This window comes from Lygodium microphyllum, chromosome 12 (genome assembly GCF_053477565.2).
Source record: "Lygodium microphyllum isolate KBCC chromosome 12, Lygodium_microphyllum_v1.1.10, whole genome shotgun sequence".
Lineage (NCBI taxonomy): Eukaryota > Viridiplantae > Streptophyta > Polypodiopsida > Schizaeales > Lygodiaceae > Lygodium > Lygodium microphyllum.
In genome coordinates, this window is record NC_141146.1 from 23,869,054 (window position 1) to 23,896,529 (window position 27,476).

At 39.8% G+C, this 27,476-nt stretch overlaps 1 protein-coding gene across 3 annotated transcripts in view; it reads left to right on the plus strand.

Moving 5' to 3' along the window:
- The first annotated feature begins 19,698 nt into the window (after positions 1 to 19,698).
- LOC148027545 (uncharacterized) overlaps positions 19,699 to 27,476 on the plus strand; it is a 219,246-nt gene continuing 211,468 nt past the window's right edge. For 2 of the 3 annotated variants that reach the window (XM_087689269.1, XM_087689270.1), the window contains exons 1-6: positions 19,699 to 20,286; positions 20,811 to 21,002; positions 21,224 to 21,345; positions 21,673 to 21,965; positions 23,068 to 23,135; positions 23,397 to 23,454. In XM_087689269.1, coding sequence (XP_087545395.1) covers positions 20,023 to 20,286; positions 20,811 to 21,002; positions 21,224 to 21,345; positions 21,673 to 21,965; positions 23,068 to 23,135; positions 23,397 to 23,454 — 997 coding nt within the window. In that variant the 5' untranslated portion in view covers positions 19,699 to 20,022. Of the gene's footprint in view, positions 20,287 to 20,478; positions 20,616 to 20,810; positions 21,003 to 21,223; positions 21,346 to 21,672; positions 21,966 to 23,067; positions 23,136 to 23,396; positions 23,455 to 27,476 lie in introns of all 3 variants that reach the window. The other variant, XM_087689271.1, reaches the window with a different exon arrangement.

Here is a 27,476-nt window from a genome sequence, read left to right on the forward strand (position 1 = left end):
GAGGGCAATCCAATTCTGATGGACTATCGACAAGTACTAGTGATGGCGTTAGGTAGAGGTAAGGGCAGAGGATTCACAGGGTCAACCAAAGATTCAATCTCGTGTTGGACTTGTGGTCACCCAGGCCATATCTCATCACGATGTCCAGAGAGAGAACAAGTGAATAGGAAGAAGGCCACCTCAGATGTATCGAGTGCGGCATCACTCATCTCTTTGTCGATTGTCCTAGACGGAAGCCATCCTCTAGCTTGACAATCATGCCATTAGTGCCTCTGGGGCTGTTCAGAGTCAAGACATTCGACAGCGAGGATACACCCATCCGCTGCATATCATGACCAGAATAGAGACAAAGCAGGTATGCATATCACTGCCAGGGCCCAACAACTTAGATGCAACCTCAATAGGAAAGAAGAGCCGAAGGAGAAGGAAGAAAAAGACTAACACAAAGGTCACACTTAAGACTGAGGATGCAGCAACGCTAGTGACTAGTAAGAAGGTCACGGATGCAGAGGCAAAGACCACCGCTCCAAAGATAACAAAGAAAGGGAGTGCCAAGATAGGGGAGTATCCTCACCCTAGGCATAAACTCGAGGCAATAGCCAAAGTCAAGGAGTGGGTAAAGGAAGCCCAGGAGCACCTCAAGGACATTGAGTGTATCTTAGAGGACGAGAACGAGGATCTCTCTAGCATGAGCATGCCAGTCTTGCCTGCATAACCAAGGTGACCGAGGTTGAGAGACACACCCGTGCCACAAGCAGTGCCACCTAGGCCAAGTTAAGATGCTACGAGCCAGCTAGTTAGTCAAGACCCATGGCCAAGAAGCACAAACCTAGGAGAGAGGCAAGCAACTAGCAACCTCCTCACAACGTTAGTGACTATCCTAGTGACTCTGAGTTTAGGAGACCTGCTCAAGCAGCACCCCATGCTATGGTAGGAATTGAAACATTGGGTGGAAGAACCGATGGAGCATGCTACTGCTGACTTGTAGGATCATGATACAATCATGCAAATACTAAGCTTGATGCTGCACTTAGTGCCAAAGTCACTACATGTCAATGCCTTTTGGGAAGGCATTGAGACGCACACAGTCTTGCCTATCCTAGCCCTAGGAGACGACACACGGAAGGGAATCATAGATATTGGGATAGGAGTGAGTGTGTTGAGCCATGCACCTATTGAAACACACTCCTGGACAAACCTAAGTGGAAATGAACTAAGGTGCATGACCTGAACTTAATGTATAATTGGGCCTTAGTCACCAACGAGGGAGAAGCTAGAGATGAGAGTCTAGGAGATGATGAGCAGTCAGAAGGTGAAGGTTTGGACAATGAGTACAAGGACTGCCTCTCTATTAGTGAGGAAAGCGAAGAAGAGATAGACACCATAGAGTACGACACTAAGGGAAGAGCGATAGAGTAGATAACGACGGACTCCAAGCCTCAGAAAGGGAGTGCTTACAAGATCGAGAGAGGAGTCATGCAAATGGAGTGTGATCGCTCCTGGTTGGAACACGTAGGAGAAATAGATTATGAACAAGCAGGGATAGCCCAACAATCCACAACACCCTTGCTTAGGACGGACGCACCCACTGAGATACGAATACCAGGGAAAACCCCTTCCTCTAGCAAGGTTTTCGAGTTTAATTCCAAATCGGAGGTGTGTACGGAGAGTGACCTAGAGATACCCCCACCTCGTAGGACCAAATGCACCAATGGAGACCTACCAGTCCACCTGAGGCACAAACAAGTGAAGGAAAAAAGGAGAGGACAGACAAAGAAGTTGGAGGCAAAATAGCAGAAGCAACCACAGAACCTACCAAAATGCTTTACGAAATTTAAGAAAGGTGGCAGGGTAGTGATCCTGCTGGGGGCAAAAAAAAAGGATAGACAAGTGAGCCAATCGACCCACCAAGGTCAAAGAAGTCAACTTGGCAGGGGTAGTTGAGAGACCTATGTTTATAGTTGATAACCTGACCGAGGAGGAAGAGGCCAATCTCATTGTGCTCTTACAAGAGTACACAGACATATTCACCTGGTCCTTAGATGAGCTCAAAAGAGTGGATCCTAGAGTGGTGATGCAAAACATACCAATGGCCCCTAATGTGGTGCTTGTGAAACAACGATTGTACCCTATGAATCCAAAACATGCCCAAGCTGTGAAGGAGGAGATCGATAAGCTAATGAGGGCAGGATTCATCTATGAAATAGAGCACACAAACTAGGTATCACCAATCGTGATAGTCATGAAGAAGAATGGGAAGATCTGATGTTGTGTGAACTATAAGAAGGTTAACGCTACAAATCCGAGTCATGAAGAAGAATGGAAAGATCCGAGTGTGTGTGAACTGTAAGAATAGAGCACATGCTTGAAAGGGTAGCAGGTAAAGAGGCCTACAACTTTCTAGATAGCTTCTCAGACATAGGATTTCAAAAGGTCCATAACAATAGAATTAGCACTTTCACTCTGCCCATCCATTTGAGGATGATAAGAGGATGAAAACTTTAACTTTGTCCCAAGGTTCTCGAAGAGAGCTTGCCAAAAGAGGCTAGTCATGCGGGGATCTCGATCACTTATAATGGACTTAGGCATGCCATGATGTTTGAAAATATGAGCAATGAGTAGCTTAGCCATATGATCTGCTTTGATTGTATTTCGCATAGGTATAAAGTGAGCTTGCTTACTGAATCTATCAATGATAGTCCAAATTGCATTGTTGCATGCTTGTGTGTGAGGAAGCTCCATGATAAAGTCCATGGGTATACTTTCCCAAGGCTCATTGGGAATAGGTAATGGCTTCAATAGACCATGTAGTTTATGCCTGTCATACTTTCCTTTTTGGCATATCTTGCACTCACGGACATATCTTTCAATGTCAGCTTTAAGAGTGGGCCAAAAGAAATATATTTCCAATGCTTAAGTAGTGGGTAGAATACCCCTATGTCCAGCATATGGAAATGCATGTGCTTCATCCATTACCTTGTGTCACAATGGTAACGCTATACAAATTGCTTGATGATGATACAAATAACCATCTCGAATTGAGTAAGGTGTAATTGACTAACCTAAGTTAAGCTGATCCCATATGGTTGAGAAGTCGGAATCAGTCGCATACATTTTGGGTAAATCCATGAACTCGTTATGGTAAACAGTTGTGATTGCATTCACTTGAGGTTGCCATGATAGAGCATCTGCTATCACATTCTTAGTTCGAGATGTATGAAGGATTTGAAAATGAGACATAGATAAGAAATTTTTCCCAACGCATCTATTTCTCTGAGAGCTTCTTCTGAGTGAGGAAGTATCTTAGACTTTGGTGATCTATTTTAATAACAAAATTTGCACCAAGTAAGTAGTATTTCCATACTTGAAGAGCATGTACCACTGCCATAAGTTCTTTCTCGTATACTGGAGCATGTAGCTCATGATCCTTGAGGCGTCAGCTCTCAAATGCTATTGCATGATGCTCTTGGTTAAGCACAGCTCCAATGCAATCCCCAGAAGCTTCGGAATGAACTTCAAAAGGCTTTTGAAGATCCAGAACTATGAGAACTGGTGCTTGAGTCACAAGAAACTTAATTCTTTCAAAGGCTTGTAGTTGCCTTGATCCCCAGCGAAAAGGCATTCACTTCTTAGTAAGGTCATGTAGAGGAGATGCAACATACACAAAATCTCATATGAACCTCCTATAGTATGAACATAGACCCAAGAAACTTCTAGCTTCATGTACAGAAGTAGGTGTAGGCCATTCAATAATGGCTCAAATCTTTTCAGGATCCATTCTCATCAAATTGTGAGAAACAATATGGCACAAGTAATGAATTTCCAAAAGGAAGAATTCACTCTTCTAAGCATTGACTCGTAGTCTATGCTTGCAAAGCTCTTGAAAAACAGTAGATAGATGTTTTCTATCCTCTTCTTCAGCTCGTGAAAATATTAGAATGTCATCAAAGAAGACACCCGTGAACTTTGAGTGAGGTCTGAAAATTCTCTCCATCATTGGATTGAATGTGGTGGGTGCATTAGTCAAACCAAATGGCATGACTAGAAACTTGTATAGTCCAAATGTTGTATGAAAAGCTGTCTTATGAACATCTTCAGGTGCTATCCGTATTTGGTGATAGTCACTCTTGAGATCAATGCGACTAAAGATACTAACCCCTTGCAACTTATCCAAGATATCATCTATCCTTGGGATAGGAAAACTATTCTTGATTGTGATCTTGTTCAAAGATCTGTAGTCTATGCACATATGGAAAGAACCATCTTTCTTTTGAACAAGTAAGATTGGAGAGCAGTATAGACAAGAGCTAGGTTGAACTAGCCCTTTTTCCAATAGTTTGTTTACTTGTTTTAGGATCTTCTCTTGCTGACTTGCACTTACTCGGTAAGGCAGTTGGTTAGGTGGTGAACTGCTTGGGATAAGATCGATTGTGTGATCTTCCAGGCACTTAGGAGATAACTCTTCTGGGAGTGAATCACTAAAATAATCTTCATATTGTTTAACAAAATCATATCTGACTTGATCAATTAAAGAGAGGGGTTCTTTTAAAGTCTGAGACTTAGAAGCATTAGTTGGTATTGTGTGTTCATTAGAGGCATCAAGTGCCCTTGAATCATTAGCTTTTGACTCTCTCACAAAAATCATGTATGCAGAAATAGCTTTCTTCATTTCTTTAGAAATGCTAACATGACTAACCATTGTTACAGGCCAATCTCCAGCATCAGCAATGCATACTATGTTCTGACCCTTGAATTGAAATGCAAGGGACTTCTTAACAAGATCGGGAAGAGGTCTAATCTTGTAATGCCAAGGCATGCCTAAGATAACCTCATAGTTACCAATGGGTGCAAGTAGGAAAGATTCTTGGTCGTAGTAATCCCCAATTCTAAGATTCAACTTCCCTTGAATAGGAGTATAATTGGTTGTAAGTCCTTCAAATACCGAACCTAATCCAATTGGTGTTCCCAATTGATCCAGTGGAATTTATAGCCTTTCAACAATATCCGTTGTTGACACAAAATTATTTGTGGAACCTAGATCAAAGAGTATCAAAACTCATTGATTGTTTAGGGTCCCCCAACCCTTTAAGTGTTGTCTTTTCTTCTCATTTGAATGAGTGTTAGCTTGCACATCCGAAATAGAATTTGAGGATGGTGGAGGAGGATCTTTAACCACATTTTCTTCCTTCCTTTTGTGAGGAAAATCAGGCTTCATATGCCCTAACTCACCACAAAGAAAATACCTTCCTTCATCTTTGTGCTTTTGTATCTCAAAGGGTGAGAGATACGCGCTTCTTCTTGTTATCTTGACCACCAATTACTAGAGGTGCCTTTCAAGTGCATGCATACATGCCTTAGCTTGGACTTTTTTGAGAAATTACCATCAGAAAAAGCAACTTTAAATTGCTTGACAAAGGCTAATACCTTAGCAGGATCTCTCTTACCGGAGTAAGAGTCAAACTTTATGTCCTTATCTCCAGACTTGAAATTCTTAGTCTTCTTAAGCTTGCTCCTCTTATGGTCCCTCTTTGTCCGTTTGCGGATTGTACGAGACTTAGAACCAAGAGAGTAGGAACTAGAAGTTGATGAGGAGGAGAAGGAACTTGAGTAATCAGGATAGTAGCTAATTACTGAGGGAGATGACTCCATCATTATCCGCCTCACTCGAGGTGAGGTCTTTTTACTCTTCTTGACCAAAGAGTCCTTCTTCCTTCTAAGAAGCTTCTCAACAATTGGATGCTTTGCACCTTCACCATCAATTGGTGCAATGGTGTTTCTTCCAGTATCACCATCTTTGGAGGATTCGGTCCTTCATAAGTAGCTTCTTCCCTTGCCCTTAAGCTATCAATCAATTGACGTACTTTGGGAATTTCCAACAAGCTACAATACTTTGTCAATTGAGCATGTAATTGCTCACTTGTAGGCACTTCATCAATTGCCATCTTTACCTTCTTCTTGCAAGGATCGCCTTTACTTTGAGAAAAGCAAAGAAACCTACTCTAATACCACTATTATAAGATGTGAGATACACTCTCAACTTTCTTATATACTTAAAATATATATGGCGAATATTATGCTAGCATAGAGGGAGAATAGATGAGAGAAAAGAAAGATGTAGAGAGAGAGAGAGGGGTAGAGAATTTGGCAACACACTAGGGACTGGAAGATGGGCAAGTCCCCCCCCCCCCCCCCCCTTGTAGAGTTATATTATTGACAAGGAGCAAGCTCCTCCATTACACATAAGCCAGTTCTTACTTGTAGATCTTGGAAACAAGATCATAGTTCCTTGCATGGTATACAACCGGCTAACACTTGCACAACTTGGAAGTTGGCACCTTTTGATCCTTCTTGAGTCTCCTTCTCTCCTACACAATATATGTAGGGCTCTCCTCTTGGCACTTGATTTAGTAGAGCTTCCACATCACTTGCACCTTCTCTTCTCCTCTTGGAACTTGATTTCAGCAAAGCTTCCGTAGCACTTGCACATCTTCTCCTCTTGAAACTTGATTATAGCAGAGCTTTCGCAGCACTTGATTTCAGCAGAACTTCCGCAGCACTTGCACCTTCTCTTCTCCTCTTGGATGCATGCAAAGTGATGCTTTCTTTACCTCTCTCACACCCAAGGAGAGCCTCCTCTTTTATAGGCTTTCAAGAGCTTCTCTTCTTGGTTGAGTTGATCTTCATGCAAGATGTGGTTGTTCCAGGACCTACTCTGGAGCACTAATTTTGAGATATCTCTTTGTGCATTGTTCAAATGAAAAAACCTCCAACACAAAAGTTGTAGATCTCACTGTTTCCAACAACCCCACAATCCACTTTTAGGAGCGTCTTTCTATCGCAATATATTTTTAAAAATGGATTCACCATGTCTTTTTTAAAAAGAGCAGCTTCTCAAACTGTACTTCTTAACTTGTGGTCCATGCAATCACCTTAAGGAGAGTTCATTAAATTGCCTTGGGCCTCAACCTTAAGATTGACTTCCACACAAAAGCTTGTGTCTTTTTAGATCTTAGAAAGAGAAAATCACTTCCCTCCTCACTTCCAGAGGATCACATCTCTTGTCTTTCTTAGTGAGAGAATCACCTCCCTTGTCTTTCTTAATGAAAGAAAAAACCTTAAACCTTGACTTGTAAGGGAGAAGATTACCCCAAATGAATGCAATGCTCATTACATACAAGTAAACATTCCCAGGCGTCCCCGGATGCACACATAAATACATATACACAATGCTAATGCACTTCCTCTTCTTAGAACTTAATCCATCATCATTTATTTGTAACTCCTTGGTTCTTGTATACACTCTTACACTTGGCAAACACTTCTTTCCCCCTTCATAACTTGTACTGCCTGTACCAAATATCCCCGTCACAGTGGTCTCATCACCCCATTAAGTGATGCACTAGGAATCTCTAAATGGTCTCACGACCATGTTAAATCATCATCAACACTTAAATAAAAGTGAGTCATTAATTTATTGACATGAATTTATTAAATAGAGAATTCATAATAAGCAATCAATTTAGTGACACTAGTTAATATGTTTTATCGACTCTTCATGATTCTTGTGTTGGATGTTTTTTCCCTACAGTATTCATGTGCTTTATGGGATTATCTTCTTGCAATTTTTGAAAAGAAATTTGTTAATAAAATTCTTTATCTTCATGCTCTTTTGAAAAAAATTGCAATACAATGTTGGGACTCCTATGATCACTCATATTTGAAGTACAATATTGGGACTCTTATGATCACTCATATTTGAAGTACAATGTTGGGACTTCTATGACCACTCATATTGAATTCGTTACTAAATTTTCTTATCTTCGTGCTCTTTTGAACAATTTGCAGTTCAATGTTGGGACTCCTAAGACCACTCATATTAACTTCTTCAATGACATTATTGATCAACTTGCAGTGGCAGGCTCCTATTGGGTGATCCTATTCTAGAAAAGCAATTAATCACACAATTTTTTGATACGGTAAAAGATCCATCGTATGACCATATCACGACTATATTTTCCAATAAAGGTGGCATTCATTTTGATCATAATCATTGATTGAGTATCCACAATGACATGAATATACCATTGCAATGGTCATACCTCTTCTTTCTATTGCATGACTTGTTGATCTTGGTTTATTTGTGGGATTTGATCATGCTCAATGTGCCCTTGAGAAAGATGGGTATATTGCATATTATTACAATTGCTCCTCGATAAGGAAATATTTTCAAGCTCTCTTTGACTTATGCAGTTGGAAATGATGTCATAGCTCCAAGTAACCTTGATTATAGGATTTGGCATTACTGCTTTGCATATTCAAAGTTCTCTAAGTTGTTAGATATTCAATGCCATGATTTTATTCAAGATATGAAACTTCCTTCTCATCCTCACATGGGTATATGTGAGTATCATACTCTCAAGAAGCATCATCTACAACCTTTTCCCTTTATCTACTTCTACTCACTCTAGTGCTATACTAGATCTTCTTCATACTACTATTTGTGGACCATTTCTTGTTTAAAGTCTCATTATTAGTACTTCATTAAATTTATTGATGATTTTTCACCTTACACAAGTATTTTTTTATTGCAGCACACTTTTGCAGCCTTATCACCATTCAAGAAGTTTCAAAGGTTGCAAAACTTCATACAAGGTGTCACATTAAAACACTTCATATTGATAATGGTGGTCATTGTATTTCCAATGAATTTGACGATTAGTATATAGCTTATGGTATTCATCGTGAATATATTGTTCTATATTCTCCTCTATAGAATGATGTTGCAGAATTTATGAATCAAACTCTTATCAATACTGTGAGGTGTATCTTGATTCATTCTTGATAATCTTGAGTTTTTCGGGCATAGTATTAGTAGTTGTTTATATACAAAATCATATTCCATTTACTATGCCCTCTAGAAAGACACCAATCATGGTATGGAAAACCAAGTTCCTTGTGTGTCACATTTTTGAGTTTTTGGATGTATTGCTTATATTCTGTGCCTAAAGAAACAAGAAAGAAGTTGGATTTTCCCCCCTTGAAAGTCATACGCATTAGATATTCAGATGATTCCAAAGGTTATCATTTCTATGATCCATCTTCTAACAACATGATTATTAGTTCATAATGGTATATGCGATGAAGAGCAACTTGGAGGCTCTTAGTCTAGTGATAATGCATATGACATGTACACATTGCTTAGTGCTTTTCCATTTCTATTTGAGGATGATTTCTCCCTTGAACTAAAAGTTAATGATACATATTGCAATTAGTCAAAGCCTTCTAATGATGTTGTTGATCTCAATAGTGATCTACCTATTCAGTTTAAGCATGATTCACATTCATTATGTTGATGCAATGAGATTGATGATATTGTTCACACAATGAGCATACATGAAGGTCCTAACTATACATAGAGAGGAAATTTTATCTCCACAAAAGGATTAATTGCAAGAAATGATGGAAGCCAAATATGACTCATCAATGTTAAAAAGGTACTTGGATTGTCACTGAACTTCTTTGTCGATGTACTCTTATTGATTACCAATGGGTATATAAAGCAAAGACAAAACTAGATGAAACTTTTGATAAGTTTAAAGCCCAATCAATTGACAAGGGCTATTTATAGATTGTGGGAGTGGTGAAGGGAGAAGCCCAAGTGGAAGCACAAGCAAGCGGAAGCAAGAGAGATGTGAGCTATGGTAGATGGAGCAAGAGAACAAGAGAGAGAGACTCATGATGTGGAAACTCCAATAGTCACAATGTGTGACTGGCCTTCCCTTTATTCAAATGTCATTGAAAGAATAAAGAATGAAGTGATAGTGATGGGTGCCCGTCACCTGCAGTGTGCAAGTGCAGGTACTATGAGTGTAGTAATACACAGGTGGCCAGGCATAGGTGCCTTTATCCCCAACAACCTCACACTTAAAGGTGCATGTGCCTTGAGTGAAGAGGGAATAAGAAAAAAAGAAAAAGTGACAAAGTACAATGTGTACAGAGTACAACAGGATGAGGAATAGAGGTCATCTCATCCAATGCCTATCAACTTCCTAAGGAAGGAAAAACACTCTGCTGAGAGACTTTTCATGAGTAGACATGCAGGATTTTGGTTAGTTGAGATCTTGACAAGGCCAACAGACTTGTCCTCAACGACCTTTCTAATAAAATGGTACCACACCTCAATGTGCTCTGTCTTTGCATGGAAGACTAGATTCTTGGCTAATTTGATAGCACTCATAGAATCTGAATGCAGTGCAGGAATCACACCAGTTATACCAAGGTCTGCTACCAGGCAGCCTAACTAGAGAGCCTCCTTGCAAGCCTTAATGGTGGCTGAAATATACTCGGCCTCTATAGTAGAGAGTGTCATGCATTTCTGCACCCTGAACATCCAAGAAATAGCACCCCCCAGCAAAGATAAACACATAGCCAGAGTTGGATTTTCTGCTATTTGCATGTCCTACATAATTAGAGTTAGTGTACCCCATGACTCCTATATCTTGACCACCATAACATATGCACATATATGTTGTGCTATTTAGGTACCTCGTGATACCCTTGTGGATGGCATCCCAATGGTGCCTGCCAGGTGTAGCCATATAGCGTGCCACAACTCCCATTGCAAAAGCTATGTCAGGACAAATGGCTATCATGGCATACACCAAATTGCCCACTACATATGCATAAGGGATCTTGGCCATCTTGGCCTTCTACTCATCATACTGCAAACAATTGGCTTGGCTCACCTTCACATGATAGGCAAAGGAAAACCAATAGGCTTAACATCTTGCATATGAAATCGCTCAAGGACCTTCTAGATATACTCCATTTGTGACAAGTAAGGAAGCCCCTAAGAGCGGTCATGCATAATGCGCATCCCAAGAATATGTGAGACCTGCCCCATGTCTTTCATCTCAAAGCTCTTTTTGAGCTAACTTTTCAGAGCATTCAGCTCATTAAGAGCTCTCCCAGCAATCAACATGTCATCCACATAGAGTGCCAAAATCAAAAGGTTGCCATCACGAGCCTTCTTTGTGTATAGAACATGTATCCTTATCATTGTTGTGTATATAGCCCTATGAATGCATAAAAGCATCAAACATGTGGTACCATTCCCTAGGTGCTACTTAAGGTCATAAAGGCTATTTCTCAATCTGCACACTAGGTGGTCCCCCAAGAGTGATTATCACCACAACACATGGCCTCAACATAAGTGAGAGGCTTTGTATCTGTCACTATCACATAATCAACGGAGGGCTCAAACTACTTAGGAGGACATCTAGCTCTAGTAGAGCATCTCAAGGCAGGCTAAGGAGCCTGCACATTCTATCTAACGTCATAGCCATGGGCTACTAGAGCATCAATTGCTATTGCAGAGGCTGTCTACCTGGCTATATGGGAGCAGGAGGCTCCTCCTAAAAGATAACCCTACATATCTCGACTATCCGCTCAGGTTGCTTATGCATCTTTCCCTCATGGAAAACAAAATCATGGTTGCATATGACTTTCCAAGACTGTGGATCCCATAGGTGATAGCCCATCTCACCTACATCCCCATAAGAAAGAAATATGCATTTTACGGACTTATGATCTAGCTTTGTGCTCATGTCCTTGGGTACATGGTAGAAAGCCTCACAACCAAATACACACAAATGATCATATAAGGGAGGTTTTCCATACCACACCTCCTCTACAACTTGAAAGTTAATAGAATTGTAAGGAGATTGATCGATCAAGTGTATGGCAGTAGTCATTGCCTTTGTCCAAAACTATTGTTGTAAGCCTACTTGGCTAAGCATACTACTTACAGACCCTTTCCTATATTGTCCCGTTCGTATTCTCAACCATACCATTCTAGGGTGGGGTGTATGGGCAATCAACTAACGCTCATTACCTCTCTCATTGCACAAATCCTCAAAGGCTTTAGAGAGATACTCACCCCCATTATCTGACCGTAGGCATTTCAGCCTATACCCAAATTCGTTCTCAACTAATGTAAGCCAACACTGAAAGGTAGCCAAAACATCAGATTTCAGATTTATGGGATATGCCTAGACCTTATGTGAGTAATCATCAATGAATGTGACAAAGTACTTGGCACCTCCTAATGACTGACAAGGCATAGGTCCGTAAACATCAGAATAATGAACAAGACCTAAAGACTCACCCATGCACAGAGTGCCACACTTCTTATGCATACTACGTGTCTGCATGTCATACAAACAATGATCACATGACTCAAAACCCTTATAGTCAAGGGGCAGAAGATACTGCAAGCAAATAAGCATTTTCATTCCCTTTAAGGACATGTATCCAAGGCAATGATGCCAAAGAGATACATGTGGAACTGCAGCCACCACAAACAAAACATGATCTACGGATCCATATACAACCAAGGGATATAAAGTGCCATACTTGGCACCATGTGCCAGAACACACATGTGATCTTCCAAGAAAAATCCCCAAAGGAGACAAAGTAACCTCATCATCCAGTGTGCCAATAGAGATAAGACTCTTCATGAGAGTCAGTACTACATGTCGAACATTATGTAAAGTAAACATACTACCTAAACCAATTTACAACAGAATATCACTAATAACAACTATTTGCAATGCCAAGTCATTCCCCAAATCGATAGATCAATTTATACTGTGATAGGAGTGGAACCACTGTCTATGAGGGTCATGTGAAACGAAGCCCTTGAATCCATCAACCAACATTGAGTAGAACCAAGCAAGGCATCAGACAGCTATGACTCATCCAAAGAAGAAGCTACAAGTATGTAATCATCATTAGAGTCAGGTTGTTGTACTACATTGATCTCTTCAATCTTACCACTAGACTTAGCAAGGACAATGCTATGATCATTAGACTTGTCTTGCACTTTACCTTTGCCCTTTTCTTTGTGCTTGTCATTGCACATGTTATGGCACTACGGCCTAATATGTTTTGCTTTCCCACAAAAATGGCATGTCAAATCGGACTTACGTCCACGGGACTTACTACAAGACTGACCAATGGGACTTAGAATGAAACTTTTGCGAGCCTCTACCATGGCAATCATTCCCACTCTTGCCATCACGGTGACCCCAAACAGTCAAAGCATGAGAAGATCAAGAAGCATCCACATACTCCTATTGATCTCCTTTATCAGGGAGTGCACCCTCTACATAAAAATTTTCAGCCCATTGTCGGGCATATTTGCACACATAGCAATACGGAACGTGTCCCAAGACTTAGGTAGTGTGACCAACAAGGACAAAGGTGGAAGATTGTCCTTAAAGTCAATACCCTGTGATGACAGCAATTGACCAATGATAGCATGAAACTCGCTAAAATACTGAGAAACACTAGTACCTTCTTTCATATGAAGGTGCATAAGATGCTTTAGCCAATACATCTAAGAAACAGGGCTCTACTTATCATAGAGATTATGAATTTTCTCCCAAAGATCCCATGCAAACTGCCCATCTGTGACAACATTATAATAAACATGCTTGTTGAGGAATAGGATAATTGTGGACCTCCAAAGCTCATCTAAGTTATCCCATACATCGTGATCGTGACTTTCAGGCTTAATGCTTTTAGATTTGATCGGTCCAATATGAGATTTTTGCACCAAAACCTGCCAAATTTGGGCCTTCCAATAGCCATAATTTTTGCCATCCAACTTTTCAACTTAAAGATGGCATTGTCATTTAAATGACCAATCATATTACAAGAAAAAAAAAGAGGCACAATATAGACCAAATATGCTATGCCAAAACAAGCTAAAAACAAGAGGTACGAACCAAATGAGATATCAACAAACTATGACCAAAATAGCATCAAATGGAGGAGACTGCTCTCATAAATAGTACAAATTTAGTCTACAATTACAACATACTGAAAATGAGGTACATCATACTCAAGCTCACTGCAAATAAAATCCAAAGCTCAATGTAACATCCAAGTGTCAAGTAAGTGGCTCCCACTGGAACAAAAGTCTGATGCCAGACAAGCAAACAAAGCTCAAATCCTCAAGTGAATGGCATCCAAGCATCCAAGATACATCAATATACATAGTCAGGAGCATAAGACCCAATAAAAGCTTCAAGCTCGTGTAAGGTCATAGCTCTAAAGCATCCAATGAAGTAATTGACAACAAATGTCAAATGTTGTAAGCTCAAATCAAAGCTCAAATGCATTCAATAGCATAACCAAGCATATGGCTTCAATGCCATGCACCAATACATCCGATAGAATGCCCGAATAGCATGAAAGAGCATTAGGGCATAGACTATTCATGTTAAAACCTTGTTGTCCACTATATGTACAATAGCAAAATGATAGTCAAGTCTGAGCAAAAGTGAGCTCAATTTAATCCCAAAAGCATTTCAATAGCATGACCAAGCATGTGGCATCAACCATAGACATCAATGTATCATACCAACTAGCTGGGAAGCATCAACAAGCAATAGGCACATGCTTTCACTAATAAAATAACTTTAGCCCTGCTTATTATAGCAATAAAAATGATAGTTAAAGTGAACCAAATATGGGATCAAATTAGTCCAAAAGCATTCCAATACATTGGCCAAACATTCCCCAAGTGTCTGACATCAAATGAGCATCCTGAGAGCATCACATAGGCCAAGAGCATGATATTTCCCAAATAAATATCATTCAGACTTGTTATGACAGCAATGATATCTATGAGAAAATTAAGCTAAAAGAGTGCTCAAATTAGTCCAATAGCATCTTAAACTAGTGACATATGATCTCCCAAGTATCTGACAACAAAACATAGGTATATGCACATGCGGAGAAGCATATACAAGCTCAAAACATTGAAGATATGGCTATCCGTGTTTTATGATAGCATGCTGCCCTATTTGCACAGTTAATGGCTGAAGCTCAATGACTCAAAACCGATGCTCAAGGTTAATGCTCAAGGAGTGGCAAACAATGCCAAAGGCTTTGTCCAATGCCGGGGAGTGGTTGAGCAAGCACAAGTGCTTGAAAGTGGCCACAATTGAAAAACACGTGTTTTATTTCTAGCCCTAAACATTGAGCTGAATACTCCTTGAAATAAGCTCAATGTAGGTTCAAGATTGCCTTGAGATAGCCCCAATAGGTCTTGAGAAGTCCTAGAGCAATGAGAGCTCAATATATGAACCTTAAGAGGTGCAACTATGGTTGCCAATGGTGAAACCCTGCTGTAGATAACTCGAAGGAGAGCTGAAGCAATGCTAGATTGAGCTCAAGCTCACGAAGAATGTGGCTCTAATACTAGAAGGGAGAAGCTCAAGTGGAAGCATGAGCAAGTGGAAGCAAGAGAGGTGTGAGCTATGGCGGATGGAGCAAGAAAGCAAGAGAGAGAGTCTCAAGATGTGGGAACTTTGATAGTCACACTGTGTGACCGACCTTCCCTTTATTCAAATGTCACTGAAAGAATAAAGAATGATGGGACAATGATGGGCACATGTTTCCCCTACAGTGTGCAAGTGTGGGTATTATTAGTGTGGTAATACACTGGTGGCTAGGCACATGCGCCTTTACCCCCAACAAGTGGACTATCACAATACATTTTCACTAGTTGTTTGTCTTAGTAGCATTCAAGTACTCTTCACTATCGCAACACAATTTGATTTAGAAAATAACACAAGATGGATGTGAAAACGACTTTCTTGAATGGAGACATTTAAAAAGAGATTTATATGGAGCAACCAGAAGGTTTTGTGGCTCTTGGTAATGAACATCTTATTTGCAGATTACATCATGCACTGTATGATCTCAATCAAGCTTTTTAGGCTTGATACATGAATATCAACCAATTTCTTACATCTCAAGGTTTCATTTCTTATTTTTCTAACCCAAACTTATATATCAAACATGATGCTTCTTATTTTATGATTCCCACTCTTTGTGTTGATGATACCATACTTATTTCCAACAAGTTCAGCTTCTTACAACAAATAAAGGAGGTATTATCTTCAACATGTGAAATGGTGGATCTTGGTGACATCCATTCTTGTTGTGATATTCAAAATTAATGATTTTGTCAAAAAGATATTCTAGTACTTTGCCAAACAAACTTTATTGAAGCAATAGTTGAATAATTTGAATTGGCTTTTGCACATATTGCCAAAACTCTATTCTTAGCAAATTCCTCAAAAAGTGCTTCAACAATGCAAGATGGAGATGCTCTAACTTCACATCAACAATATGCAAACCTCATTGGTCATCTCCAATTCATTAGAATGAATATGTGACCTAATATTCTCTTTGTTATTAATTTTCTAGACCAATGCTTGGTCTCTTTGTCCATAAAACATTTGTTTGTAGAAGTAAAATGGGTTTTGAAGTATTTCAAAGGCACTTCAACTTTTGGTTTGGTTGATCATTGTTAGAAAGATTCATCTTCTATGAAATCACTTGATTTTCTAGGTTATACAGATAAAGATTGGGCCAGTTCTCATATGTGTATGAGATTTACAAGTTATAGCTATTTCCTCACCAATGGATGTTTAGTCTCTTGGACTAGCAAGAAACAACAATGTGTTGCTGTCTCTACTACAAAATCTAAATATGTAGTGACAACTTTAGTAGCCTAAGAGCTTATATGGCTTCATCCTTCACTTGAGGACATTAAATTATCTCTTCCATCCAGCAATCCTCTCATATGTGATAACCAAAGTGCTATTAGTTTTGCTAAAGACAATGTTCAACATGGGAAATTTGAGCATATTGTTATTCATCATCATTATGTTAGATATGAAGTGAGTGAAAGATAGAATTATGATCGAGCTTGCCCAAAAAACATGATGCTTGGGTAATATTTTTACTAAAGGACTAAGTGAGGCATGCTTCACATTATTATGATCAAAGCTTGGAGTTTCTCCCATTTTTTATCTTCATCATCTTGTAAATTTACTTTGCTCACCTTTGTATATTTATATGGGGACCTTTACACTCCCCAATGCTTTTTCCTCTCATAGCTAGAGACCTTTTTTTGAGTGGGGATGTTACAACTCTATATATATCTCACCCTGTGTGTGTGTGTAACTTGTGATCAATATGATTTATTCTTTGAGAGTGAACTTGGTGTCTCTTGTCTTGGGTCTCTCTCTCTCTCTCTCTCTCTCTCTCTCTCTCTCTCTCTCTCTCTCTCTCAACATTTCCATGTGTGCCTTAAAGTGGCACAAACTATTACGCTACTTATGCTATCCTATTATTTGCCGCTATTACTTTGGTCCAAGACTTGCTTGAGGGATATTACTTGGGCCATCCACTTCATGATTTAGAAAAGGACTCTCTACATACTAGAATTTCTTGGGTTTCATGGGACCATATTTGTACACCCAAAAGAATGGTAAGTGAAGCCATTTTAGATGTGGAAACTCACATGGTGGTACTTAAATGGTCCTTGTTTCAAGCCATGTAGTTTGGTCACTAATCTTGGGTCTCATAGCCTACTTTTCCTCGAAGATAAGGGTATCGTATATGGCAATACTAGAATACATGGTTCTTGGTGGCATGTGCTCAATGTTGATAAACTTCTTAGTATGCAATCTTCATCTTGTTGACTCTCTTGGTCAATTCATGGAAAGACGTTCTTCAAAAATTGGGTTGGCATCCAAGTGATGATAAATTGCATACCAATTCTATACAAACTAAACTTCTCATAGTTTCTAAGATAGTTTCATGGGAAGGTAAATAAGATGCTAGATCCAAGTTTAATTGAATGGCATAGAATGGATTCCTTTCTATTGATGTGGCAACTTTGCCAACAACATGGCACGTATTGATGTACTTCCAGTTGATTCCACAGATTTTTTGTGTCCCTCAAGGATACCATGACTTATGGGTTACAATGTCCTCATCCTTGCATGATTGGCAACACTTTCCTAGAGTCTCTCTAGATAATCCTTGGCAAGATGGGAGACTTATGGTACAATTGTGTTTGGAGTGTGACTCATTAATTAGATTTATCATTTGCTCATTAAAGATCACCATGTTTGGTAGCTAAGGGCAATTCCATTTAGGGCCTTCATAAAAGTAGGTTATAGTGGAAATCAACTTTAATGGAGGAATGGACCATTTAAATGCAAAATCTTTCTTTGGCAAATGTTGATTGGTGGTTTGCCCCTTGCTTAAGTCCTCCCTCGACGAAATATCTCTAATGGCTCTTGCCTATTTTGAACTACAAGTGTGGAGACTTCTCACCATAGGTTTGTATCCTATTTGGTGGCAAGGAAGTTTTGGTCTTTTCTATTAGAATTTGATGTCTAGTGTGGGACCTATCCTACATCCCCATGATTGGGTGCTTGGCAAGCAAAAATTTTTAGATCCTATGTGGCTGCATATGAATATAATGCTTCATTTTGTGTACTTTTGGGGGTTATTGGCATAACTTGTTCACTTGAAACACTTTTATTTCTTATTTCCAAAGTCATATTGCTTGATTGAAACATTGGCAGCTTGTTATTGTGCAGTATGCAAGGCTTCTCCCCTTGGAATGATTTGATCTCATAGCATATAATAGTTTCCTCCATTGTGCTCTTGTACTTTTCTAGTAATTAATATCGTTACCTTAGAGAGAGAGAGAGAGAGAGAGAGAGAGAGAGAGAGAGAGAGAGAGAGAGAGAGAGAGAGAGAGAGAGAGAGAGAGAGAGAGAGAGAGAGAGAGAGAGAGAGAGAGAGAGAGAGAGAGAGAGAGAGAGAGAGAGAGAGAGAGAGTGTGTGTGTGTGTGTGTGTGCATGCGTGCTTGCCTAATGAACTGTTCTACACTGACCAACTTAAGGATCCAATGGTCCAATTTTGTCAACAAGTTTGGAGATTGGCTTGCATGCCCTTAGATTGGAAGATTCCAATGCTTTGTTTGTTATAAAAGATTCCCTCCCCCAAAACTTTAAATTAGTGGAGGCCCATTTTTGTTATGGGATCCTTCTTCTCTAAGATCATCGTTAATAAACTACAAAAAGTTTTTCCACAAATTGATTCTATGGTTTCATTATCCAACAAGGTAGCACCAACCAATTGTTTTAGCATAGTAATGTGTTGCTAAGATACCCACACTTTGCCCAATCAATTTCCTCGCTTCTTCTAAAGCACAAAGCAGATAGATTGCACTAGTTCTTGCAACAACTTTTCGTCCATAGCACAAATGGTAAAAAGTAAGAAATCATGGTGATCATGATTGTTTGAGCCACTTTCAATCACACGTGTAGAGGCCAACCTTGGGATTTCCAATACATAAACTTGTCAGGAACACATGAAGACATCCAATCCAACAAAGCACAAAGATCCACATCCACCCTCATGGGATAGCCCAACTCTCGAGTTATCTCTCCTTGAAGAACTATGCCCCCTATCAACCCAAATTATTCAAATCACTCTTTGTATAACTAATCGAAGTAGACTTCTATGCATTGATATGCAAGCCTAAAGCGAGACCAAATAGGCTCCAAATTGTAATCACCCTATCCAAATTAGACCTCTCAACCTTAAGGAACATAAACAAATCATCATTAATGAGAGATTGTCCCAACAGTGTTTCTCCGCCATCACAGTAGTATCTATAAGAGATGTCATTCTAAGACCAAAATTCATGGTAGCAATTAATCATCAAAGAAAGGACCAACTCACATGATCAAAAGCCTTTTCAATATTCTATTCTATTGAATCATAACAACGTACCGAGTAGAGGCTTTGGCATTTTCTATCCCCAATTGAACATTCGGTATATTTGTCATATTTCTTCTGTGCTTCATACTTAGCGAGGTGATTGCTCCATGCATGGATATGGTTTTCTCCATCCGTCTTCTGCCCCCTTCTGTAGAATGGTGTTTTCATAGCCTTTTAGCTTCATGAGTGTTTGCTGGGGATCGTCCGTCAGGCGTGGCTGGCCTGAAGGCTTAACGTAAATTCTATACAAACTTCTTCAGACAGAGAGAGAACCTATGTAGGAGAACTATAGACACAGAGAGAGAGAGAGAGAGAGAGAGAGAGAGAGAGAGAGAGAGAGAGAGAGGTGCTGATGGGTGGATTGTCGATTGTTCACCGTCGACCCACCACCCCGCCACCATTGCAACAGCAGCACCACCGTTACCACACAACCATCACCACCATCAACAACAACAACAAGAACGAGAAGAAGAAATCATCCCTCTCCATCTTCATCAAACACGGCCCCAACATCAACAACAGCAAGAGCAACAACAAAAAGGCCAGCATTAAAGATGCTGCGCTCACCCCTCACACCCTCGAACAACGAACCCTGCATAAGGAGGCTCTCGCCAACGTAAGTAACGTCTCTCTCTCTCTCTCTCTCTCTCTCTCTCTCTCTCTGTGGCTTTGTCTTGGATAATCAGGTGCGAATCTGTTTTGGATAATGAGGGCGGCCGTTGCATTTGAATTAACAGGAAGGCTGAGTAATCATCGCATTGCTCTTCCCCTTGTTCTTGACAATGCAAATCATCTCTTGTGATCACAGAGGAGATTGAGTCGATGAAAAATTTGCTCTATCGATTGTTCTCGCCAGTAATCATCTCGTTGTGCATAGACGAGGCCCATTCCTTGATCACATTTGCCATTCCATTATGCAAATCATTCTCTTTGATCACATAAGAGGTTGGTTCGATAAGGAAAATTGCACTTCCATCGTTCCTTCCAACTGCAATTTATAGGGAAAGAGGTGCCAAGCCATTATGTACAATGATGTATAGATTCTAAATGCTGTTGCACTTCAATTGAATGAAAATTTAGGAATTCTAATAACCACTTTTGTTGGACTCTAACTGCCACCATTCTGTTGCATTCATGCAGTTGTTTGCTGAACTGAACCTTGCACCTGGCCCATTCTATGGCCACTCTGCCAAGGCCGAACAGAAAGATTGGAAACTCCGTGTCACTGCCCTTCAGAGTCCACAAGTCAGGAGGCTTTACAGAAATTTACAAAAGAGGAAGCAACTTGTGAAACACTTTTCACAAAATGAAGAATTCTCAAACATCTTTAAGGTACTTTGGTTTCTCTAGATTCGAGTCCTGATGGACTGTGCTTTTTGCCATTTAGACTCAGTTCTATTGCATCTATGTTAGACCTCTTGTAATTCTGTCTCTTCTTAAAGATAGGTATGTTTCACATTCTTTATTAAACTTGTCTATTAGTGCTATTCTTAAAACAATAGTGGACAGTAGAATAAGATCATGTGAAATCCTTATTTACCTGGATGAGTCAGCAAACTGAGAAATCAAAGGAAGATGAACGTTGTCGATATATGTTGGAAGCAGCTTTGTCTTACAGTCCTGTTGAGCTCGTTGCTCGCAACCTTATTGACAAAGCTGCCAGTGCTCAACAACGGTAGTAGTCACCAATCCATGCTTTGTTCATCAATAGCTTTTTATGTAAAGATCACCATTTTTTATGCTAGGACCTATTTTGGCATTATTGGGTAAACCCTTTTAGGTTCTGAGACACGACGTGACAGGGCTATTGCATGCATCATTATTTGCTTAGAAAATAAAAGGGATGCGATGTGACAGAGCTATTGCATGCACCTTCATTTGCTTACGAAATACTGTTTCTTCACCAAACACTTTCTTATCAATGGGAGGTTTTAGTTTTGTGGCACTTTTTCCATAATGCACTATTTTTAACAGACATGTTGACATCTGATGTGTTTTACAGAGAAAGACATGGTGTTTGGGCACAGTTGGGAAGAGCTTATGCATGTCTTGGAATGCCTGCCACTTCAATTCCAAAAGAGCATCCCACTCCAAAGGATGCACAGGATCTTGACACTGCTGAAGAAATCTCTCCATTCTTCCGTGTTACCACTAAACCTTTTGGACTGAACAGAGTCTCAGTAGCTGGGACCACTCCTGCTTCAAGAAATAAATCAGAACAGTTGTTTGCGTGTTCACAGGCACACTTGAAATTGCAATGCTTGCTACTGAGGATGGGACTTTCACACTTGCATGGTGAGATTTGTAGTAACTATGCCATTTCAGATTCAGTGTAGGCATTTATGTTTACATGCAAAGTATATATTACCAACCTATTGGAGGATGTTCACTTATCTTTTTCATTGCAGATAACTGTCAAAGTAAGTTTGTCCTGAACACTAGAAATGATTTAGACATTTTTGTTTTTGTATAGCAAACCACATGAAAAATAAGGATTGACACAAAGATATAATGAGCGAGCGGCTTACTGTGGTCTCAGAAAATAATAAAAACGTGTTGTCTTTGATTTTCAGTAATGTGAGTGGCTGAACTGACATCTTACTGGTATAAAAAAGGAATGTCTGTTTAATGGCTCTGCAATCTGACTTCTGCACCTATCCAATAGCATAGATCTAGTGAACATAGGGTATACCTAGCTCATATTTGTGAGCCTGTATGTTTTGGCCCTAAACTAAGTTTTTTGCTAAATTAGCTGTAAGGGTTAAAAACTTGACATTGGGGCTGCTAGTTTTGGCTGTAGGCGAATCCTTGTCTAGGGGGCAACTGTATCGGTAATTACATACCTTAACAGAGCCAAAGTAATCACAATGCCAGAAAAATAGCTTCTAGATATGGCATTGATCACATAAGTATTTTTACAATGCATATAACTTTTGGTCTTCAGGCCAAGCTTTGTATAGAGGAGAAAACTGTCCCTAATGAAAGAAATAGTTTTGGCCTTTGTTGGAATTTCAGCTCCTTGCCTGATATGATTTTTCACAGCTATTCCTAGTTTATACCTTGCAAAATGATTTTAGTGGCCAGGTAAGACTGGCATAGATTGTAGACTGGTTGGGAGGCTCCAGATGGGTCCGAATGACTGAGGGTTGCATTTGATTTGTCTGGGGCCTGTGTTTAAGATGGCATGGTTCCAAAGCATTTTAGTTATGCTTATATATAATTGTCTCTGATTGTTTTCAGTACTTGAATCCACCTTGGAGTGTTGTGCTTAAGCCTACTTCCGTTTAGGCAATTCTGCTGGTTACAGACATGCACCACAGTATGGCATTAAATAAGTAATCTTAATGTAACTACATAAATTTTTGTAGAATATCTACATTACACAATTTCTCTGCAGATATGACACACACAAAGTTTCCAAAGAAGCCCCTCGAAGTCTCAGACCATCTTCGCAAGACTGTGCGGGTAAATGGAATCTTGTCCATGAAGCTGCAGGGAAAATTTGAATGCTTAAATGAAGGTTGTTTTTGATTGTAATACCACTTTTGTTTGCTTCAAATCTTTGGGCTCCCAAACTGGGGACAAAGGTTTAAGGCTAATGCATCTATCTAGCTAACTTGGAAGTCAACAATAAGGTTGAATAGACTAGAGTTAGTGGTACCAAAAGTTGCATTGTGAAACATGTGCTCCACTTTTCGCTCATTTAAATGAACTTTGGTAATGCAGGTGAACACTCCTTTTTCTCAGATGTCCGGTGATAAGACTTCTGCTTCCCAATCCTCAGGTTGGGAAAACAACATGATTTTGTGGTTGAGTTCTATATAAGGAAAATACTTTACTTGTCCAGTGTGTGGCATTCATAACTAAGTATTTGTATACTTGTGTACCTCGGAAGTTCGGAACACTCAAGTGCCCTGAAAACATGTGATAGTTCTGGATGGCAATTCAGAACTCTTTGCAATGAGCTCTTCATGCCACATGCCGCATGTTCCAAGGCATTGAGAATTGATTCTCTGTATTGAACTAGTTTGCAAGCTTTCCAAGGACTATGAACTCCTATGCCTCATAGGTTGAATGAAAAAGCTCCGAATTTCCCTTTTCGGAAAAAGGAACTTGCATCATCCAACTCTTGAAACTATCATTTGTCTGATGTTGAATGTATCAATATGCCTTTTTTTTCCATTAGATTTTAAAGGGCTTTGCATCTCAATCACATATCAATGTTGATATCCAACCCAAAATTAGCCCATAAGTATCATCTGTTTACATAGACCATGGATGAACAAAGAACTCTTTAAGACTTTCCTCTTACATTTTATTTCAAAGTGGGGATAGTTGAGTGGCCTATGAAATGCCCATCAACCTTAATGGTGATGTGGCTACAATGCAGAAGACATCTACACCCCCATGTTACATAGGTATATGTTACAGTCTACAGATTAACTCATGTGTTGAATCAACAACATAAGGACATTCAGAAAATCTGATTCCTCACCCAGCTCTTCTATATGTGCTTATGGAGAAGCACTCTTGTCCCTTCAATTTCTCCTAGACGTGGAGCTATTATTTGAATCATGGGCCAGTAAGCTTTTGTTTCACATCAATAGATAGAAGAGCATGAACATGAAAAAGACATGTAAGTAAGCACCGACTGATCAGCAATTTAAAACTCCTTCAATATAGCTACCCATTCACGCGAGTATCAAATTGTGGAACCTTTATCAATCCATGTCTGATATTTATGGAGAAACTTTGTATCAAAAGTCTCCTAATCAACCAAAGTTGTTGCTGTATAAAGCTTGTATAGGGTACAAGTGCAGTTTCCATACAAAATCATTACAAAGGCCCAAGCTTTATTTGCAATTGTCTAGAGTAGGGGCTGCCTAGTTTCCAGGTTTTAGAGTTCAATCGAGTCATCCCCATGGATTTATATATGCGACATAGCTCTAAAGCATTCTCTGACTACAAAAGTGCATTCTTTTCATCATGAATGGGGCACATTCACTTCATTGGCTATGCATATTATCAAGCCTATTCGATTCCCCAACCTTAGAAACAATCATCTGACTGTCTCTTCATGCCCCTAGACTCAGTACTGCCTCTTCCTATGTAGGAAGATGCTTGATTGTGTGAGACCACTTTTCATGATTTAGGGACACATTTAAGAGATCCCGACAACATCAGGTATGTTCTGACATGGTTGTTCCTTGTACTGTTTAGTAGGCTTAGTGATGCCAGAGTGGAGGATTTGTGGGATGACACATCCTTGCAAAGGGACTCCCCTCCCTCCCTCTCTCCTCTTCCTTCTCTTCTCAATGGTGAGATTTAGGAGTAGGTTTCTGTGGAGCAGCTACCAGGATTTTTTGATAGCAGATATGGAAGACATAGTTTGCCATCTATGGTCAATGGAAGGCATTGTATGGGCTGAAGTAGGCGCTGAGATATTGGTACTCTGGACATTCTGTTTCTTTCACAAGAGTGTGTTTGACCCTAATCTTTATGTTTTTCTACCAATTCGTTATTATGCTTTTATTATCTTGTATGTGTTTAATCTTATTATTGCTGGTTCTAATTCAGGCAAGGTGGATGATTTCTTGCCACTTTCTCCTCCTCCTCAAACTCGCTTTCATCCTTCTCTCGCCTCCTCCCTGTCTCTGATTGTTGCCTCTTCTCTTCTTCCTCTTTCCTTGGATATGCTGCTGACTACCACTCCATTCCACGTAGCTGACTTCTTCACATGTTTGGTAGGTACACATCACATCTCACATGTGCAATGACTTTTTGTTGGTGCAACCCACCGTTGTTTCCAAGTCTCCTTTCTTATGCAATGTGTTATTGGAGGAACAACTTTCATTTGTACAAGCAATCGAGTAGTTGTTTTAGTTCTGATCTGGGTATTGTGTTCAGATTCAATTCACTGCTGTCCATTCTCCTCATTGTGTCCTCATGCATTGCCAAGGCCTTGTTGCTAGGGAGAGGGAACTTTATGTTTTGGCTCATCATGCCTAAAGTCGCCAAGAAGTTTGTCAACAACACCCTGATGGAATAGGAAAATGAAGGCATTTACATTGGTCCTTGGTATATTGTGTTTTGTGTGGCGGCATTTGATGTGTGCCATAACATCCCTAGCTATAGGGTTATCTTCCTCTTCTTAGGTTTGACAGCGGAATTTTCTCATTGTTGGACAACTTCAGACACCTTTTTGACATAGTATTTCTTATTTCCTTTGTTGACGCTATAATTGGAGCAAGTGTCCCATGTAAAGAAATATCCTATTACAGAAACACAAATACAAGCATATGACAAATCATAAACATAAAAATTCACAATTAGGGTTAGGGTAACTCAGCGACAATGAACACAATGAAGATCATCAATGAATGAATCTGAATAATACAATGTTCATGCAGCAAGCATACTATGCAGTGAAGGAATATTGTACCCTTGACGGATCCCAAAATGCAGCAAGGCAGCCTCCAAAATGCCGAAAAGCAGCAAATGCAGCAAAGGATGATGCAGGATCAGTCTTAGATGCATAGAGGAGAGAGAAAACTGCAAAAACTAGCAGCCTGGTGATAATGTGGCAGGCTGATGGCAGCAAAAATGCAAATTCGATGGTGGTAGTCTGTATAGCAGTAGCAGATAAAAAACAGAGCAGTTATGTAGGTTACAACTGTAGATGATGTGGCTGATGCAGCAAACACAGCAAAAAATGGTGTAGATTGCATGATTGAGGCTGGAAACAGGTCAAGGATGAATGTAGATAGTGTTGGGCAGCTTTGCTTGAGATGTTCTCTGTGAATGGGGTGTGGATTGTGAAGCTAGAGTGTCTCAAACTTGCAAAAACGAGATTTATTGAATGGGAGGAGAGATTGTCTATTTATAGAAAGTTTAAGGCCTCCCAAAACTAGGTTTTACATGTGGGATATTGAAACTCTCTCAAACTGCTTCGGATTTAAAAGAATGGTTAAAATTCATTAATTAAATTGAGTTTTGGGGCTGTTTGGGATTGTTTAATTAAAGCTAATGGTAATTTAGCTAAACACCCCCTCTTAGGCCCAAAGCTGGAACCAAAAAGGGACTGTGAACAAGCACAAGCCCTTTTTTTTTTCTTTTCCCTAAGGTGCTCCATCCTAAAGGCCTACCAAGACTACAGAGATATGGTTATCTCACCAAGGGAGTCCAACTGCTCACCCCAGAGAAGATAGAGCATCGGACAAAGGGTGCTTGTGAGTTGTCTAGTGTCTTACTAAGTTCTGGCAAAGGCGGATGGAAACACAATGAACTATCTTCTTCTTCTTCTTTTGTTTTTTAAGGGCTTTCTTTTGGTTTGCAAAAGATTTATCATTAAGTGAGGGTTTTGAATAAGTTTTCGGTCGATTGAGTAATGGTGTCCCAAGGGGAGAGAAAGGGATGGTCAGGCCCTAGACCTTCATAAAACAAACAAATCTATTCCAACCACTAGTGGGTGTTGATGATGAAGGAAAGAGCCTAAGTGTGGATGAAGCTATTATGGTTGAGGGGAAAAAAATGCATATAGCAAGCTAGATAAGCTAAGCAAGCAAGGTAGATTGCCTTGGAGACTACCATGTGCAAGCCACGAATATGGTGGATCCAGAGTCGACCCCTCCAAAGATTGAAAAGGGATAAATGTGTACATACTATAGATGCACATTTACAAGAACAGAATGCCAGTGCATTGGAGTTATGCAAGAGGCAATGTAGATGTGATTATGCTCATGCAAAATGCGATGCAATGGTGCTGCTTGGATAGTGCTCTTGTAGGGGAATTGTTCACTTGCCCAA